This window comes from Sus scrofa, chromosome 6 (genome assembly GCF_054392235.1).
Source record: "Sus scrofa isolate SSC_HxYL_T2T_F1_AM1 chromosome 6, Sscrofa_HxYL_maternal_Yorkshire_Landrace_v2.0, whole genome shotgun sequence".
In the NCBI taxonomy this organism is placed as follows: Eukaryota; Metazoa; Chordata; class Mammalia; order Artiodactyla; family Suidae; genus Sus; species Sus scrofa.
In genome coordinates, this window is record NC_139388.1 from 84,194,842 (window position 1) to 84,214,102 (window position 19,261).

At 43.8% G+C, this 19,261-nt stretch overlaps 1 protein-coding gene across 23 annotated transcripts in view; it reads right to left on the reverse strand.

Annotated features, from left to right (window-relative positions):
- Positions 1-4,633: 4,633 nt before the first annotated feature.
- USP48 (ubiquitin specific peptidase 48) overlaps positions 4,634-19,261 on the reverse strand; it is a 65,561-nt gene continuing 50,933 nt past the window's right edge. For all 23 annotated transcript variants that reach the window (XR_014807206.1, XR_014807207.1, XR_014807205.1 and 20 more), the window contains 5 exons: positions 13,279-13,434; positions 10,984-11,109; positions 9,079-9,127; positions 6,184-6,210; positions 4,634-5,179 (listed from right to left, as the gene is read on the reverse strand). Coding sequence is in view for 19 of the 23 variants with exons in the window: in XM_084963250.1 (XP_084819376.1) it covers positions 5,157-5,179; positions 6,184-6,210; positions 9,079-9,127; positions 10,984-11,109; positions 13,279-13,434 (381 nt within the window). In the remaining 4 variants the exon portion in view is untranslated. The remainder of the gene's footprint in view (positions 5,180-6,183; positions 6,211-9,078; positions 9,128-10,983; positions 11,110-13,278; positions 13,435-19,261) is intronic.

Here is a 19,261-nt window from a genome sequence, read left to right on the forward strand (position 1 = left end):
TAACTCCTGGCAAAAGTTACAAAGGTGACTTGATTCACAGGATCAATGCTGCAACCTCCTTCATCTCAAAATCTAATGAGGCGCAGAAAAGTGACTTCATTCTTACCATATGAAGAAATGTCACCAACTGGTCTGAGATACATGCATTTCTAAGAAGTGCTGAATGTGCTAGGGTTAGCAGTACACTGCATTCATTGGATAAAACTGGTCCTGTGGTTTATTTGTTGGGGAAGGGGAAGCCGAAGAAATACCTGTTCCTTGTATTCTACTTTTGAAAAATATTACCAAGTCTCAGGAGGTAAATAAAGAATGAAAAATATGAGTCTCAGATCACAAAATGGCCCAGAGCGTTGGCCAGTGTCCCCTGCTTTGCTTTGTGATGCCCGGTGCACAGCTCTGCCTCCAAGGCTCACAAGCACCTGTTCCTGATGCTCTCGGCAATGACAATCAAAACACCGGAAGCTGCCCTCTGGGGCAGGACCTGTCTGTCACAAAGACATAAATCTTCAACAAGCATTCTAAACATGGTTCAAATTCTTTCCACACGACCCTGCAAATAAACACAGAATCAAAGTGGCTTACTATCTGGCCATTAGCTTTCCCTTCTCCTTGAGGGCCAAGAGGAAATATTTATCTAACAGGATGATCAAACACCACCTGTCCAGCCATCATTTTAACTCTAAGAGCTTCCAGCGGAAGGTACATCCTCATATTCTCAGAGAGGGGTTCTATGAAGCTTGGCTATGTGGTTACTGGACTTTTTTTTTTTTTTTTTGAAGATTCCGCAGCATGTCTTCACAAAGGCAGTAAGAGTCTAATTACAAAGAATCATACGAAGCGTTTTACCCCAACAATATTCATATTGCTTGATCCTCGGTGTGGGAGGGTGAATGAGCAGCAAATACTGCTCTGTTCTAAGACATAATACGGAAACTAAGACAAAGCAAAGTTCTTAGGCACAGGGCAAACTTTTTACACCTGTCCTTTCAACACTCACCTGCACACATATTGTGCTCCCTGAACAGCTAGCAGACTCCTCAGCCCAATTAACTCAACAGCCAGACTAGGGAAAAAAAAAAACAAACCCATAAGGTTGTTTTCTGTCTCCCCACCCTACTAAACTCTTTGGCCCTCAGGACACATTATGAAATGTCAAATAAAGTGGTACCAGATTACAAATGTCTGTAATTTATATTTTTATGAATCAAGGATTCCACTCAGGTTGATAATGAAATCCCTATCTAATATGGATATCCATGCATTGCCTGGTTTTGGGGTGGTAAATTTGCTAGCCTTCAGAATCAGAAATGCAGCTCATCTCAAAACCTTACACCTGGGGTAGAGGGGCACAGGCTGTTGGCAAAGGGGTGAGAAACTTAAAATGCTGGTTGTTTATTGGATTGAACTCTGTTCACAGTCCCCTGTAACACTGAACAAGCTGAACATTCAAATGCCAGAGAGAACGGATGTGACACTCCTGCATGATTCTGTAACAGGCAAGACAGGCTCCGATGCTCATTTCACCTCAGCAGTGTGTTTAGACAGGGATAAAGGATCCCTTGAGTATTTAAAGGAAGTTTTTCAGTCCCTGCATTTGCTTTAAATATTAACCAGGGTCTGGTCAAGAAGTCCACAGCCACACAGATCAACCAACTGGGCATTTAAATTAAAAAATTCGCTCTGGATTATGACTCCACAGAAACACAGAGATGTTCATTTCTTTTTAATTGGGCAGAATGGTAACAATTCTAAATAAAGTTCATTAATACACAGATTCTTATTTACCCAAGGAAGACATTCAAATGGTGACCTAGGGAGTTCCCGTCGTGGCGCAGTGGTTAATGAATCTGACTAGGAACCATGAGGTTGCAGGTTTGGTCCCTGCCCTTGCTCAGTGGGTTAACGATCCGGCGTTGCCGTGAGCTGTGGTGTAGGTTGCAGACGCGGCTCGGATCCCACGTTGCTGTGGCTCTGGTGTAGGCTGGTGGCTATTGGCTCCGATTCGACCCCTAGCCTGGGAACCTCCATATGCTGCGGGAGCGGCCCAAGAAATAGCAAAAAGACAGAAAAAAAAAAAAAAAAAAAATCAAATGGTGACCTATATTTCAGATAGTGACAACAACTTGCACCAGAATGGCATGTGGCACACATTAATTAGACTGGGATTGAGGAAGGGACAGAATATGACCAGGAGTGGCGCATGTGGGTGGTGACTTCATCTTACCTTCCACAGGTAACATGGAATATTACACATGCATGATATAAAAACTGGCTAGAAAGTCTATGTGTGGTCACACCCCAGAAGACGACTGATCTGTTTGTAAATAGAGATAAATTAAGACCCGATTTTAGATTACACGTTGTACCCGTCTTCCCTGTATTAAGTGGTGACGAGGGTGGTGATACAGACCCCTAAAAGATGTAATTATACAGTTCTGCTGACTGTGGGGGGTAAAGAAGGCCAAAGCCAAGGCAGGGGGGTTGAGGAGGGCTTAGGTGCAGATCCAGTGGGTCTGGGGCCTGAGCACCTGAAGTTACTGAAGTATAGTTGATTTACAAAATGGTGTTACTTTCTGCTGTACAGCAGAGCGACTCAAGTTTTAGAAAGACATCTTTTCCATTATGGGTTTGCCACAGGATATTGAATGTACTACACAGAACGACCTTTTCTGAGCTGGCATTTCTTGTATTTATTTTTTGCTCTTTCGGGCCCCACCCATGGACTATGGAAGTTCCCAGGCCAGGGGTTGAATAGGAGCTACGGCTGCCAACCTATACCACAGCCATAGCAACGTGGGATCTGAGCCACATCTGTGACCTACACCACAGCTCATGGCACTGCTGGATCCTTAAGCCACTGAGTGGGGCCAGGGATCGAACCCACATTCTCACGGATACTAGTTGGATTCATTTCCACTAAGCCATGACAGGACCTCCCTGAGCCTGCATTTATTTATTTATTTATTTATTTATTTATTTATTTAGTCTTTTTTGCCATTTCTTGGGCTGCTCCCACAGCAAATGGAGGTTCCCAAGCTGCGGGGTCTAATTGGAGCTACAGCCGCTGGCCTACGCCAGAGCCATAGCAATGCAGGATCCGAGGCACATCTGCGACCTACACTACAGCTCACGGCAATGCCGGATTCTTAACCCACTGAACAAGACCAGGGATCCAACACACAACTTCATGGTTCCTAGTCGGATTCGTTAACCACTGAGCCACCATGGGAACTCCAAGCCTACATTTCTAATAAAGTTTCACAGCTCGGCTGGTGCTATGGGGCCACAGACAGTATTCTGAGTAGTTAGTGCCCAGGGTGAAGCTGTGGGGGCAGGAGGAAAACCACCTGCTAACTAACACGGGACCCACCCCGCTCCCACCTCATGGACAAAGGAACCAGTACTGGGTTATTATTTTGTACTATTGCATGAGGGAAAAAAGACTCAAGTAACACATTTAAAAACTTATTAACAGGAAACTGGGGGAAAAAGATTTCTGGGGGCTACTGACATGTCATGTCAATCCCCAGAAAGAACCTTCTCCAGTCAAACAGCTTCTTCAGCGGAGGGGGGGCAGCTGCATTAAGCACTAAGCCAACTCGCAGAAAGCCTTTGCCCTGGGAAAACAGTAGTTGCTTGAGATGTTATTTTATGTGCCAGCTTCATGGGGGTTGGAGTGTGGGGGGGGTGGGAGAGGAGGGTGGCACAGCTGCTAAGATCTAAAAATCACGTTTAGCTATTCAAGATCTGAGTCCTTTCTCTCCCTGTGCCGACCTCAAGGTGGGACCCAAGTTCCTAGGATGGTCTGAGTCCTGTGGGCACCTCAGGCTCACAGGGACTCACTAAACACCCCCTGACGCCTTGGGGGGCACCGACTGAAAGACAATGCAAACAGTGGGCAAACACAAGCAAGAAGTTGTAATTTTACCAAACAGCCATAATTATTCTGATAAAAAGAGATGCAAAAGGGATGCTGCCAAGGTCACAGGTCCTCAAAGTTACTGCCTCCCCCATCCAGTATTTCAATTTCAATTTTCAGAAGGGGGGGGGCGGTTAAAAAAAAAGAAACCAGCAAAAACCCCAGGCTAAATAAAGTGTTAGCAGGAGAGGCCTATACATACCCTAAACTTGCACGGTACCGTGAAACACACTCCAGTCTTAAATTCCATTTGAAAATCCTGCAATATTCTTACTATTGCTTTGGTTTTATGTGTTGCTAGTCAACAATGGTCCTGAGGTGGATAACAGGGCACACTCCATCCCCGCTTTTTTCCTTTTTGATTCTCTCTGGGCATCTCAGAACAGAGGGTGATACAAGAAACGGCAGACTTGGGGGATGAGAAGAAGAAACTTGATACAAAAACCTTGTGTTATTATAGCGTATTTCAGGCATTTTACTCTTCTGATAGGCTGGTCTGATTTCTCAGAAGGGCAAGGATTACCTGATCTCCCACTTTTTAATAATAGTGAAACTGGAGGAGACTCTACCCCATGCAAAAAACACGCGCCGTCCCTTCTGAAAGGAATGAAAGTAAAAAGCCATTTTAGGCAAGAATGAGACACAACCCGCAGGCTCAGGAGACACGCAGGGGCCGACACGGAGAGTAGGATGTCTGAAGACACTACTTCACAATTTTGGCAAGTTCTTCACTTTCATGCTTTATTGAAAGTAAAATATGAATCAAAGACAGGTATTGGTAAGCAGGTTATGTCTCTAAAGAAGGACTTTTAGTTCAGAGCAGACTGTCGTCCCATCTACGGTGATATAAGTCTGTTATGGACCAGTGCATCTGGTATGAAACTCGAGCAAGGAAACAGAACAGAACTGTATTGCCTCCTGTGACTATAAATCTCATATGTAAACATGATTTACGGATGCTGCTACTAAACCTTCTCAGTCTTTACTTGCCCTTCTCCCTCCCACCACCCCCCTTAAATATAAAATTTGAAACATTTCCTTCAAGTCTGATGGCCTTCAGTGCAATCTGCTTTATTTGACATAAGGCATTGTGGGACAGTCACTTTTGAATGGTTTTCTGCCTTTTGGAAGAGTCCTGTAACGCTTTAATCCTTAGATCCACTTTTTCTGTGCCCTAACATGTCAAACTCCTCTTCCCTTCTGGTCATTTCTTAGCAGTCAGCAAGTGTTCAAAACATTAATGTCCAAGCAGACCAGTACCTGGGAAAAGAAACACAAGTGGAGGTGCGGTGATGAACTACAGGGTCAGAGTTCATGTACCCCATCTGCCAAGGCTGCGTCACCAACAGGAAATATCCAACTCACTGACATCCGCAGATTCCAGGCTTCAGCTAAAGCACATTTCTGTTGTTGAAAGCCATGTGGCTCCCGTGGCGTTATCTTTACACAAGTTAATCAGATTTTATTGATGCTTTCATTTGATGGCCATTTTCATAAAGAACTTTTTTTTTTTTGCTTTTACTTTGTTTTAACCACATCAGGAATTTCTTTGTAGTGGGAATGGAGAGACAAAAAGCCGCACTGAGAGAGAGGCTTTATTTAGGCCAGTAGCTTGGCTCACTTCTTCGCTTTAGCAAAGAACCCCTGGTATTTGATTCAAACTCATTCTCTGGCAAAAATCACAACCCGCTGGGACCTCTGCACTCGGCCACAAAGAATCAAAAGTTAAATCTGTCAATGCCAAAGGTCTGGATTCAGCTGTGTGCATGGCTACAGTGGCCAAGATGCAGTACGAGGCCCTGCCATTTATCCACCTAAATAAAGTACTCATCTAAGAAAGGCCTTAATTCTAAGTAGATATATGAAATTTTTTCACTGAACCTAATACAGTTCAGCAATTTCTTCTCTAATTCTTATCAGTAACATGCAAACTGTTTTACTCTAATAGGAGGAACTGGGAAAAGATTAACTATAAAGATCGAAATGCCACTAGCTAATTCCCCAACTTCCCCCTGAAATGAGAAAGGAAAAGCAGAATGGACATCTGGCAGTAGATATGTCTAACACACAAGCCCTATCAGAGGCCTGAGTGCTGAAACAGATAATGAAGAAGCTTGAATAAAAAATGCACTTAACTAAAATTAATTTCAGTCATGAGACTCAGATTGAATTAAATTTTAAAATCAAATTATAGGCTTCACTTTAATAGAAAATTACAGTATGACTTTGACATTCATGAACAAAACATGACAAATGTAACTCACCTTTAAACCCTTCTTCTGGCATACACACTAGGAGAAAAAAAAAAGTCCAAATTGAAAAGATTGTTGCTACAGATAGTTATAAGTTCACTTCAATACCTACAGATGAAAAGGTTAAAATAATTTTGGGGGCCAAGCCCATGGAATGTGGAAGTTCCTGGGCCAGGGATGGTACCCACATGACAGCAGCGACCCAAACCCTTAGGTGACAACACCAGATCCTTAACTGGGTGCGTCACAAAAGAACTCCCTCACTCGTCTGCAACAATTACCATTGAAGTTACGGATAATAATCAAGTGACAATCTTTCTCTGTTTTTATTTCTGATCAAAGCAATACATATGACCATTCAAAAAAATAAATAAATAAAAGACAAAAGCTGGGAGAACAAGGGTGGTAACTGGAGCTAAAATGGTATATGACAGGGGTAGTTGGAGGGGTGTGGCCTGGAGAAAGGAACCACTTTTGGTCCTTGCAGCCATTTCTTCTGGTATTTAAACTCAGTATTTCTAAACAACTTGCTTGCATTGCTAATACATAATCTGAGAAAATATCTAGAACCTGCTCTCATGGAATACTAGTCTGATTCATTTATGCTGAGCCACACGTGACAGGAACTCCAAAAATTTAATTCTTCTACCACCTGCCCCCTTACCATCCTCCTGACATGGTGGCATTTTTTTTGTCAAGCTGATCTCCAGAATTTAACATTAGCTTTTTACTCCATTAATACTGCTCCTTGGTGTACCTTGGTTATAGTTCTTATCTGGTATGAATTAAGCCTTTCTGGGGTTATTAAATGCTGCATTATTTGTGTTTCATATTCTTTTTTGTCTCTTTGTCTTTTCCAGGGCTGCACCTGCAGCACATGAAGGTTCGCAGACCAGGAGTCTCATCGGAGCTATAGCCACTGGCCTACGCCAGAGCCACCAGACCACAGCAACGCTGAATTCGAGCTGCATCTGTGACCTACACCACAGGTCACAGCAATGCCAGATCCTTAACCCACTGAGCAAGGCCAGGGATCGAACCAACATGAGGCTCGTAGTCGGATTCGTTAACCACTGAGCCATGACGGGAACTCCTGTTTCATTTTCTTTGCACTACTTCGAACTGAAGTGTAAACTCTTCTTTTTTTTTTTTTTTTTTTTTGTCTTTTTTTGCTATTTCTTTGGGCCGTTTCCGTGGCATATGGAGGTTCCCAGGCTAGGGGTCTAATTGGAGCTGTAGCAACTGGCCTACGCCAGAGCCACAGCAACGCGGGATCCAAGCCGCATCTGCAACCTACACCACAGCTCACGGCAACGCCAGATCGTTAACCCACTGAGCAAGGGCAGGGACCGAACCCGCAACCTCATGGTTCCTAGTTGGATTCGTTAACCACTGTGCCACGATGGGAACTCCTGAAGTGTAAACTCTTAAAGCCTTATAAACCTCAAGACTCATCTATTCTTTCCCGTTTTCCCTAGGGAGAAAGCCTGCACCCACCGTTCCCATCTAGATCAGATGTGCTCACGGCCCGACACAGGCTTCTCTCCTGGAATTTCCCACCACCATCTCCTCGGGCAGCTATCCCTATACTGGATCCCTGTTTTCGGGTTCCACTGTTGACTTCTTTCTTTTATGTTAAATTAACTCTCTTGTTTGCCAGAGTATCTCAATGCAATGGTGAGAAATGTGTTCAAGGAGCCATCCAGTGTGAGGTTAGACTAAAGTGTGTCTAATTACAATTAATTCTAGACTGGAATTCACATTTCCTCAGAATACTTTGGGTACTGTTCCAGTCTGTCTTTTTTCTTTTCTTTCTTTCTTTTTTTTTTTTGCTGCACCTGTGGCATGTAGAAGTTCCTTGGCCTAGCACCACAACAGTGACCTTTAGATACTTTTGTGATCTTATCCCTAGATTTCCACTTATTGTACTGGGCCTCTGTAAACATTGTTTTTTATTTTCATGATTTCTGTCCTCTGAGTGTTCCTTACATACAGACCCTAAGGTAATTCTCAAGCGTTCTTTTACTTCCTAAGTCCTCTTATTTCCTCTGGGTTCCTTTTCTCAAGTCTGTTGATTGACATCTTTGGGTCCAATGCTCTTTGCTCAACTCTGGTGCCCTCTGGCTGTCCATTTCCACCTTTTTAAGCGTAAAGGACTATTTTCTTAAATTGCCCCAGTTTCCCCAGAGCAGAATCTCTTCCCTCCACTGTGGGAGGTAAGGGATGGGCCGCTAGTATTTGAACAAAGAGGTTTGCCTATATAACAGGACTTCATTCTCACTTTTCTACTTTAACTTCTTCAAAGAACTGAAACACGAACTCTACAACAGGTCGAAAAGAGGCAAACCATTCTCTCTTTCTGTGATCTTTTTTTTTCCTTTTTATAGCTGCACCTGTGGTATATGGAAGTTTCCAGACTAGGGGTCGAATCAGAGGAGCAGCTGTCTGCCTACACCGCAGCCATAGCAACAACAGATCTCTGAGCAGCATCTGTGACCTACGCCACAGCTTGTGGCAACTTGGGATCCTTAACCCACTGAGTGAGGCCAGGGATTGAACTGCATCCTCATGGACACCATACTGGGTTCTTAACCTGCGGACCCACAACGGAAACTCCTCTATGATCTTTTAAGAGCAATAATGTAAGATTCTACTTTAACATGAAGAAGCTTTTTTCAAAGTTAAAAGTAAGCTGTATCTAGATACTCATGTCGCACCAGAAGAAAGGGTGGGGGAAAAAACTGTAACTGCAATGTATACATCTAAGGATAACCTGACCCCCTTGCTGTACAGTGGGAAAATAAAATAAAAAAAAAAAGTAAGCTGTAAACTAAACTTTTAATAACTATAATCCCACCCTCCTCTAACAAGTTCACCAACAAATTCCTGATACAAATTGGTCTTTACCTTGCATGACATCATCCATTGCAGCATAATCTGCAATTGGTTCATCAGCCTAGAAAACAAATGAAGACAATTCAAAACCATGAGGGAGTGGGAGTCAGGAAGGGAGCATTCCCCAGGAGTTGACCAGTGGATCCCTCCTCCAAGACACAAATACAAATGGTGCCCAGGGCCCAAGCCACGGCTGGCCATGTCCGGGATTAACAAGGATGCCCTGACTCACCATCCCCATAAACCCCGGATAGCACAATGGAAGTGGCGTTGTCTTCCTGCCCCTCAAAAGCCTTTTCTTAAAAATTGAAGCACAGCTGATTTACAATGGGGTGCTCCTTTTTCCTCATTTTAGGGCTGCATCTGGAAGCCTGGGCATATGGAAGTTCCCAGGCTAGGGGTCGAATTGGAGCTACAGCCACAGCCACAGCCAACACCACAGCTCATGGCAATGCCGGATCCTTAACCCACTGAGCAAAGTCAGGGCCTGAACCTGCATCCTCATGGATACTAGTCAGATTCTTAACCCGCTGAGCAACAACGGCAACTCCTCAAACGTCTTTAGATGGGGAAATGTCTGAACTGTCTGTGGTTACAAAATGCTGATTTAATTGATATGAGTTAAGGTTTCAGTGGTGACAGCATTGTGAGTTGGTAGAAATAAAAAAGTCAGAACGGTCCTGCTAAAATGCCAGTTAGGTTGAAAAATGTACGTATTTTAATCCTTCCTCACCACCAAGATCATGTCCTTTTGGAGGCAGAACCAGTGGCAAGTCTGAGCGTGGGGTGGGGTGAGCTGCACGGGCAAAGAGGAGAGTGGCCAGAATGGACTCTAATTGCCCATCTGAGGTAAAAACAGGCCGTTTCTAGGATTCAGGACCAGGTCCTCAGGAGTAAAACAAACAGGTTTTCAAAACAATTCCACAGAACCTACAGTTCCAAGAAAAGCAAGGCGGGGCGGGGGGCAGTAGCAGGACGAGAGAGAGAGAGAGAGAGAGAGAGAGAGAGAGAGAGAGAGAGAGAGAGAGAGAGGGCGGGGGGGAGGGAGAGAGAGAGAGAGAGGGAGAGAGGCGGAGTGTGTGTGTTTGTGTGTGTGTGTGTGTGCGGGGCGGGGGGCAGTAGCAGGACGAGAGAGAGAGAGAGAGAGAGAGAGAGAGAGAGAGAGAGAGAGAGGGAGTGAGTGTGTGTGTGTGTGTGTGTGTGTGTGTGTGTGTGGTGAGGTAGATATGGGTCTGCACCATTGTTTCCAGGCCTAACTCTTATCTGACCAGAACTGAGGCCCTAGGGGGCGAAAAGCATATTTCACAGCTCAGAACTCTGACAATTCTTCTACCACATGATGCACGGGGGATGCTTCCAACCACCAAGAACCAAAGGAGGCAAAGGAAAGTGACAAAAAACCAGGTCCTCAGCCTCATTAGAGGCTGGTTCTGGGACAAACTGACAAAGTGTCAGAAGGCCCTACCATCCAGCTACCTCTCCTAAATCCATTCCACTCAAAGCCAGATTCCATACCTTGAATAAGAATTCCACTAAGGCGACCCAGAGTTGCCAAGCCTCCTGTATTATGCTCATCGCCTAGCCTGACTGGCTGGTAATTTTGAGAGGAAAGGCGGAAATGCTTTAATATTAGAAGGGTGTATGGTTAAGTAATATGCTGTTCCAGAAGTCAGGGAGGAGGTTAAACCTTGATTAAAAGGAATGATTAAATCCCCACAAGGCCCAATGAGGTCATGACCTCCTCTAAGTCTCCCAGGGCTCAGCCAGAGGTGGAGACTGTATGTAGAGGCAGCAAAACTCACCGCAGGAGCTGACTACCACATGCTGCCAAGGACCTGAGGCACCCTTAACAACCACTACACACAGCATACGCATACTCCAACCATCTAAATCCCTCCAGGAGAGAGTGTTGCCTACCTTTAACAAAATGACAGATTCAGGAATGACGCCAAGGGTTCCGAGGGTGGCACAGTCATCACTTAAAATCTTTCCGTCAATGGACAGGTTCTGGTCAAAAGGAGCAACTGAAAATGCATGCATGATCTGGGCCAAGAGAAAAAGAGACAAAGTTTGTAGGAAGCAAAATGCTGAGACTTACAGCCTATTTGAGTAAGAAAATGCACAATTTCTAAAGAAGAAATAAAAGACTTCAGAATAACAAAAGATACACTATGGTTTGCAGTCAGCCCATATGCTACATTCCTATTGAGACTATAATCCCAATATATCTGGGACCTTGCTTAGGAGGCTTGGTTGAGAATGAGGAAGGAGGCAATTATACCCGCAAGTGGGTGTGTGCAGAAATCAAAGGAGCAGAAGGAAGGGACGGGCTGACAACTTGGGGTACAAGGCTCTGGAAAGGCTCTCAGGGCTGCTCCTATCATATCCAGGTTCCACATCCTTTTAGTAATTGAGTCCATGCCAAATCCTTTCGTAAGACTATCTTTAACCAAGAGATGAACAAATTGTACTACATTTACTTTATGGCCTCACAGGTGGATGAATTCTGCCTAAACAAGGTTTGGTCTTTCTTTCTTCCTTTTTTCTTTTCTTTTTTTTTTTTAAATAGGACCACAACTGTGGCATATGGAGGCTCCCAGGCCAGGGGTCAAATTGGAGCTTCAGCTGCTGGCCTACACCACAGCCACAGCAATGTCAAATCTGAGCTGTGTCTGTGACCTACACCACAGCTCATGGCAACGTGGGATCCTGACCCACTGATCGAGGTCAGGGATAGAACCCAAGTCCTGCTGGATACTAGTCAGGTTCCTTACCACTGAGCCACAACTGGAACTCCATCTAATCAAGGTTTTAAGCAAACATACTAGCTCTACCTTTTCAGAGAAAAGATTCTATGAAACATAAAAAAATGCCTTGCTATGTTTAAAAAGTCACCCACCACCACCAGCTGAGGATCACATGCATCCCACACCAGCTCTGACCGTGCCTGGGTGGTTGGGCAAAAAGGTCTTGTCTGGTGGCAGCTTTCAAAGCTCTCACCTCAGAGCAATGAGGGGAAAGCACGTTTCACTGCTCATTCTTTGGCCTGTTTCGATCAGAGGTCCTTGAAGCAAGGATAGAAGAGAAAAAGGCCACTGCAGGAGACATCCAAGAGCTCATTTGGGGGGGTTTCCTGGGAATAGCTACAGCCTGCTAACACCTCATTCATGCAGGTAACATGCCTGAGACAGAGGTTACTTCGGCTCACTTTTGATTTATTCTTTAAAAATGGCACACCACAATAAAAGCAGCATGGGCTTTGAAAATATCTTTATCCACAGGGGCTCTTTTTCTAATTTAAAGGTTTTGAATGTTCGAGGTTTACCACTGACAGGCAAAAAGCTGGCAATAGAAACAAGCTTTCTCGGATGTAAAAGCTACAGTAACAGAGCAAAGATATTACGCCAACACATTTATTTTCAGAGCCGGGGCTTCAACCACGGGAAATACCGTTCTCAGGACATTCTGGAACACATAGCACCCTCAAAGGAAGCCTATACTTTTGCCTCAATTACAACGATAAATATCAGCAACAAGGAAAAATGCATAACCAGTAAACTATTCCACATGAAAGTAGCAAAGAGGGAAAAGTGGTCAACTTTTGGGATCTGTAGCAAAGACTAAAACAGATAAGGGTCCAGTTTTTTTTCATGGACATCTTGAACTTATCAGCCTCTTTTTCCTGGGTTTTGTGATGTGCCACTGGCACCCTCATTTACAGTATTTCACTACTGCTACCAAGAAACAACAGTATCAGGAGGCATTTCACAATTGCCTGCGTTGTGCACACTGAGGTGATGTGCGAAGGCAGTCTGGGGTGGGGCTGGGGGCTGGGGTTTTTAAAATAAACCCTCACCAACAACCACCTCGACGTGTAAGGAACTAAACGGCTCTGATTATTTCTCATTATTACTGGTTGCTCAGAACTTGCACAAGTTTTCAGAATCCCTGAAACATTTTCCATCTTCACAAAAAGATTCTTGGCTAATTCTGAATACTCTGAAACAGAAGATGACTTTATGAGGACCCTGCCGTCATTCTTGTAAAATGAAAAAAGCCCTCTCTCAATGGCCCAACTCTGTTGAACAGACAACTTTAAAGGGACAACCCTGAAAGAAGGCCCAGATACATATTCAAACTTAGGTGCAAAGCAGGAAGGAGTCAAGGTGCTGAGACCAGAGCATACTGAAACAGATGCGACATTTCCTTCACCTGAATTTTCAGTTCTTTTAATGTTTGATTAGCAGAAACAAGAAGTGCCTTTTCACCACGAACTTTTCTATGTCGCATACTCCGCCGAATAACTTGCTTTTGATAGGCTATATAATTTTGATGAGATATCTTCTGCCGCTTTGTTCCTCCGTTGCTCTATAATAAAGATACGAAAAACAGAAAGCACTGAAATTATCCACACTGCAACAGTGCATATAAAGCAAAAGGGGGTTTGACTGCTAGTCATTTGAAATTCAGTGTTAGCTAACAATGAGTAGGGCAGTTCCCGTTGTGGCTCAGCGGAAACGAATCTGACTAGTATCCATGACCATGAAGGTTGCAGGTTCAATACTCAATGGGTTAAGGGTCCAGCGTTGCTGTGAGCTGTGCATAAGTTGCAGACACAGCTCAGATCTGGCGTTGCTGTGGCTGTGGCTTAGGCCAGGGGCTACAGCTCTGATTTGACCCCTAGCCTGGGAACCCTCCATATGCCCCAGGGACAGCCTTTAAAAAAAAAAAAGTTGAGAGTAAAACAAGAAATGTGACCTTAAATCAGAAAAACAATTGTGATAAGTGAAAAAGTTTGAGCTCACTAAAATTAATTTGTAAGGAACCTGAATCCTAATTTATATGTAGTAAACTTTTTTTTTTTTTTGGTCTTTTCGTCTTTTTGCCATTTCTTGGGCCACTCCCACGGCATATGGAGGTTCCCAGGCTAGGGGTTGAATCGGAGCTGTAGCCACCGGCCTACGCCAGAGCCACAGCAACGCGGGATCCGAGCCGTGTCTGCAACCTACACCACAGCTCACGGCAACGCCAGATCGTTAACCCACTGAGCAAGGGCAGGGACCGAACCCGCCACCTCATGGTTCCTAGTCGGATTTGTTAACCACTGCGCCACGAGGGGGAACTCCCAACACTTTCTTTTTGTTACTGACATGGAGGCTAACCATAAACTGCTGAGAACTGTAATATGAAAGATAGTACTTAATCAAGACATCAAACTTAGTTTAAATTTAAACAGGACATGACTTTGTGCCTCTTGACATGATCACAAAGTATGTAACTTCACCTCTGAAATATTCTTGCAAAAAATGTTTGACCCAAATGTAATCTAATATTTAGAAGTAACTTCCAATTTACAGAAAATACTAGTGTCTTTTTATAAAACAACAATAAATGCCTCATCAAGAGGTTAAAAGTCAGAGTTCCCTTATGGTGGGTTATGGACCCAGCAGCGGCTTTAGTTTGATTCCTGGCAGGGGAGCTTTCACATCCCGTGGGTGTAGTCACAAAAAAAAAAAAAAAAAAAAAAAAAAAAAAAAAAAAAAATTAACACTGAAGGTTCTTTTGTGAACCAGGCCAGGGAATGAATGAAGCAACATTTTGAAAATAATCTTTTCCTTTGGTTTAATTAAATCTGGATGAGCGGCCAGGCTCTGGCTCTGGCTTTCGTAGTTGTCACTGAGTGGCAGCTGTGCATAAGCAGAGCGGTTTAGGGGGCATTATGGACACAGATGCCACATACTCATCATCAATGGAGCTCAGAGATTTACAAAGCGGAGAGGATCAGGAGGTAAACACAGAAAAGCCATTTGTTCGGGATGATGTTCCACTGGCTAGGTGCTGTACACGGAATGATTCAGCTCTAGCTGGGAGAATAAAGAGGCGTGTGCCTCTAACATAAAAAAAAGGTGAGGAGTTCCCATCGTGGTGCAGTGGTTAACGAATCTGACTAGGAACCATGAGGTTCACAGGTTCCATCCCTGGCCTTGCTCAGTGGGTTAACGATCCGGCGTTGCCGTGAGCTGTGGTGTAGGTTGCGGACGCGGCTTGGATCCCGCCTTGCTGTGGCTGTGGCCGGTGGCTACAGCTCCGATTCGATCCCTAGCCTGGGAACCTCCATATGCCGTGAGTGCAACTCTAGAAAAAGACAAAAAGACAAAAAAAAAAAAAAAAAAAAAAAAAAGAAAGTTCTGAGCACTAAGCAAGATATATTTTTTAATGACTGATTTTAAATGGGTTTAGGTCTAAAAGCTTTTCCCAGAATTATTTTTTCAAAAAAATCCACAGAATTTAAATCCAACTTATCTAACAAAAACCAGTCCACTGCTTTTAGAAGGCTTTCAATTACCTAAGTAATATCCAACTCTGGGTGCATTATTAACCTAAATTGTAGATAAGGTCAAAGTCAAAGGAACTGTGTTGATCTAGCTTAGAGCAAAGAGGAAAGGGGATTTGTTCCTCTCCATTAAGGACAAACAGAAACGCATCATTTCATATTACAGGGATTTGAAAGAGCAATTACAGAAGCTATGTATTGAGATACTGTAATATACTACAAAGCAAATGTTTGAGGGAGTTCCCGTCGTGGCTCAGCGGAAATGAACCTGACTAGCACCCATGAGAATGCAGGTTCGATCCCTGGCTTCACTCAGTGGCTTAAAGATCTGGTGTTGCCATGAGCTGTGATGAAGGTACCAGATGCAGCTCGGATCTGGTGTTGCTGTGACTGTGGTATACGCCAGTGGCTACAGCTCTGATTTGACCCCTAGCCTGGGAAGCTCCATATGCCACAGGTGTGGCCCTAAAAAGGCAAAAAAAGAGGAAAAGGAAAATGCTTGAGGATATTCTGAAAGCACTTGACATTACTGTGGAACTATCTACTCTCTTCAAAAAAGGTTACACTTTCTTAGCAGGACAAAAATACATTAAATATTCTAGAATACTTTAACATCCAAACAGTGACAAGGAAGGCAGAAGAAAATAAGTATTAAAAAAAAAAAAATTAGGAGTTCCCGTCGTGGCGCAGTGGTTAACGAATCCGACTAGGAACCATGAGGTGGCGGGTTCGGTCCCTGCCCTTGCTCAGAGGGTTAACGATCTGGCGTTGCCGTGAGCTGTGGTGTAGGTTGCAGACGCGGCTCGGATCCCGCGTTGCTGTGGCTCTGGTGTAGGCCAGTGGCTACAGCTCCGATTCAACCCCTGGCCTGGGAACCTCCATATGCCGCAGGAGCGGCCCAAGAAATAGCAACAACAACAACAACAACAACAAAAGACAAAAAAGACAAAAAAAAAAAAAAAAAAATTATGGCATAAAAACCAATGTTCCTGGTGATCCAGTGGCTAGGATTCGGCACTTTTACAGCTGCATCCCAGGTTTAATCACTGGTCTGGGAAGTAACAATGAGCATGTGACAAAAACAAACAAAAAACAATGTTCCCCCACAAATATTCCTGTCAAATTTGTGGATGTGAACTCTGCTGTCAGAGTTCTGGTGGCCTAGTAGGTTAAGGATTCATCATTGTCACTGCTGAGGCTTGGGTTCAAGCCCTGGCCCAGGAATTTCTGCATGCTGCAGGTGTGGAAAAAACAAGAGTTATCTGTTGTCATACATAACTGAGGAAAGCAATACCACATCTCCTTTTTAAAAATTGCTGTGGGCGGAGTTCCCATCGTGGCGCAGTGGTTAACGAATCCGACTAGGAACCATGAGGTTGCAGGTTCGGTCCCTGCCCTTGCTCAGTGGGTTAACGATCCGGCGTTGCCGTGAGCTGTGGTGTAGGTTGCAGATGTGGCTCGGATCCCGAGTTGCTGTGGCTCTGGCGTAGGCCAGTGGCTACAGCTCCAATTCGACCCCTAGCCTGGGAACCTCCATATGCCGCGGGAGCGGCCCAAGAAATGGCAACAACAACAACAACAAAAAAGACAAAAAGACCAAAAAAAAAAAAAAAAAAAAAAATCGCTGTGGGTAAAACTAGACATTCAAAAACATTGACATTTGGAGTTCCCGTCGTGGCTCAGTGGTTAACAAATCTGACTAGGAACCATGAGGTTGTGGGTTTGATCCCTGCCCTTGCTCAGTGGGTTAACAATGCGGCGTTGCCGTGAGCTGTGGTGTAGGTTGCAGATGCGGCTCGGATCTCGTGTTGTGGCTGTGGTGTAGGCAAGCGGCTACTGCTCCGATTCAACCCCTAGCCTGGGAACCTCCATATGCCGTGGGAGCGGCCCAAGAAATGGCAAAAAGACAGAAACAAAAAAACTGACATTCAAAATTTTAAAAAAAACCCAGACATTCAAAAAAAATTGCAATGGGTAAAACTAGACATTCAAAAAAGTTAGCTTTAGTTAGATAAATGTATTATCACTTGAAAAGGTTTAAGACTTTTCTAAATATGAGGCTGAAAAGTAAGGCTTAAAATGACAGAAATAAGAACATATACCTAGCTTAACACTAATTTACAAAGTTTACCAGAAAAATAGAGATTCTTAAGTGATTATTAAACCATATTCCCAAGAGATAACTAAAACAATATGGTACTGCCAGCCAAGCATAATTGACAGAGGAGGGGGTCCTAAGTCCGGATGGACAAGACAGACACACACACACACCCCTTTTATTTTTAGTATGTTGAGTGAAAAATCAAATCAACAAGCCTGTAGACTTGAATTGAAAAATGGATTGTAGAGAAGATAAGTGGACATGAGCAAAGTTGACAAAAGACAACTTAGAAGGCAGGAAAGATGTTTGCAAACTCCTATCAAGACACATATTACTAGACTTTTGTGAAACAATTATAATGAAAAAACTAAAAATCATTATAAAAATTAATTTGCAAAAAAGAGAGACATATTACTTGACTCAATCATCTCCAAAACCACCCTAAGGAAAAGAAGGCATACATAAACGTAGATTTTAATAAGGACATAGATATTATAGGAACATAGCCCCATTAAACTGAAAATCTACATCCTATAAAATGTATAGATTTAGTGGTTAGCACTGAGGCAAAGGGGCCCAGAACAAAAATTTGGTAGCAGTGAGTGAACAATCAATGCCAGCAGAACAAAGTGCCTGACTTTGTTCTTTCCCAGATTTTCCCCCCCCCTTTTTCCTTTTTTGGCCACTCTGTGGCATATGGAGTTTGCAGGCCAGGGATCAGATCTGATCCATAGTTGTGACCTAAGCCACAACTTCACCGGTGCTGAATCCTTAACTCACTGTGCCAGGCTGGAATTGAACCTGCATTCCAGGGCTCCTAAGATGCTGCCAATCCTGTTGTACTCCTTACAGGTATCTTATTTATTTATTTATTTTATTTTGTCTTTTTGCCTTTTCTAGGTCCACTCCTGTGGCATATGGAGGATCCCAGGCTAGGGGGCGCATCGGAGCTGTAGCCGCCAGCCTACGCCAGAGCTACAGCAACGTGGGATCCGAGCAGCGTCTGCAATCTACACCCCAGCTCTCGGCAACGCCAGATCCTTAACCCACTGAGCAAGGCCAGGGACCGAACCTGCAACCTCATCGTTCCTACTTGGGTTCGTCAACCACTGAGTGACAACGGGAACTCCCTCTCATGGGTATTTTAAAGTTAACATTTTATGAAATTCAACAGGTGATGGAATACAAATGGCTGTGGTTGCAGCTGTGGCTCAAATTTAGTCCCCAGACCAGAAACTTCCTATGTTTTGGGTGTGGCCAAAAGAAGAGAAAGCAAACAAACAGCTAAGCAATCAGGTCTTTTTAGCAGCACCTGTTGTACCAGGAAATGCTCAGGCCAGGGATCCAACCTATGCCGCAGCAAAGACCCAAGCTGACCCAATGACAACACCAGATCCTTAACTTGATGATGCACCACAAGGGAACTCATAAAACTAAACTCTGCAGTAGAAATCCTATAAATTTAAGGTAAATCTATACTGCCCTGGTGAATAACAGACATCTTGAGAAGCTGAAACTTATTTACACAATATTAACAGCCATATTCTCAGTGTTTCCTGTTTTTGACAATTTCCTCCAATCACTATGAAAATGTAGAATATAAACAAACAACCAAATAAGAGAGGTAGAAATATAACAATATACACAGAAAACAGGACATTTTAGTTATTAAATATTTGGAATTTAATATCATCACCATGAAGAATGAAAAACTAATGCTGGGAGTTCCCGTCGTGGCGCAGTGGTTAACGAATCCAACT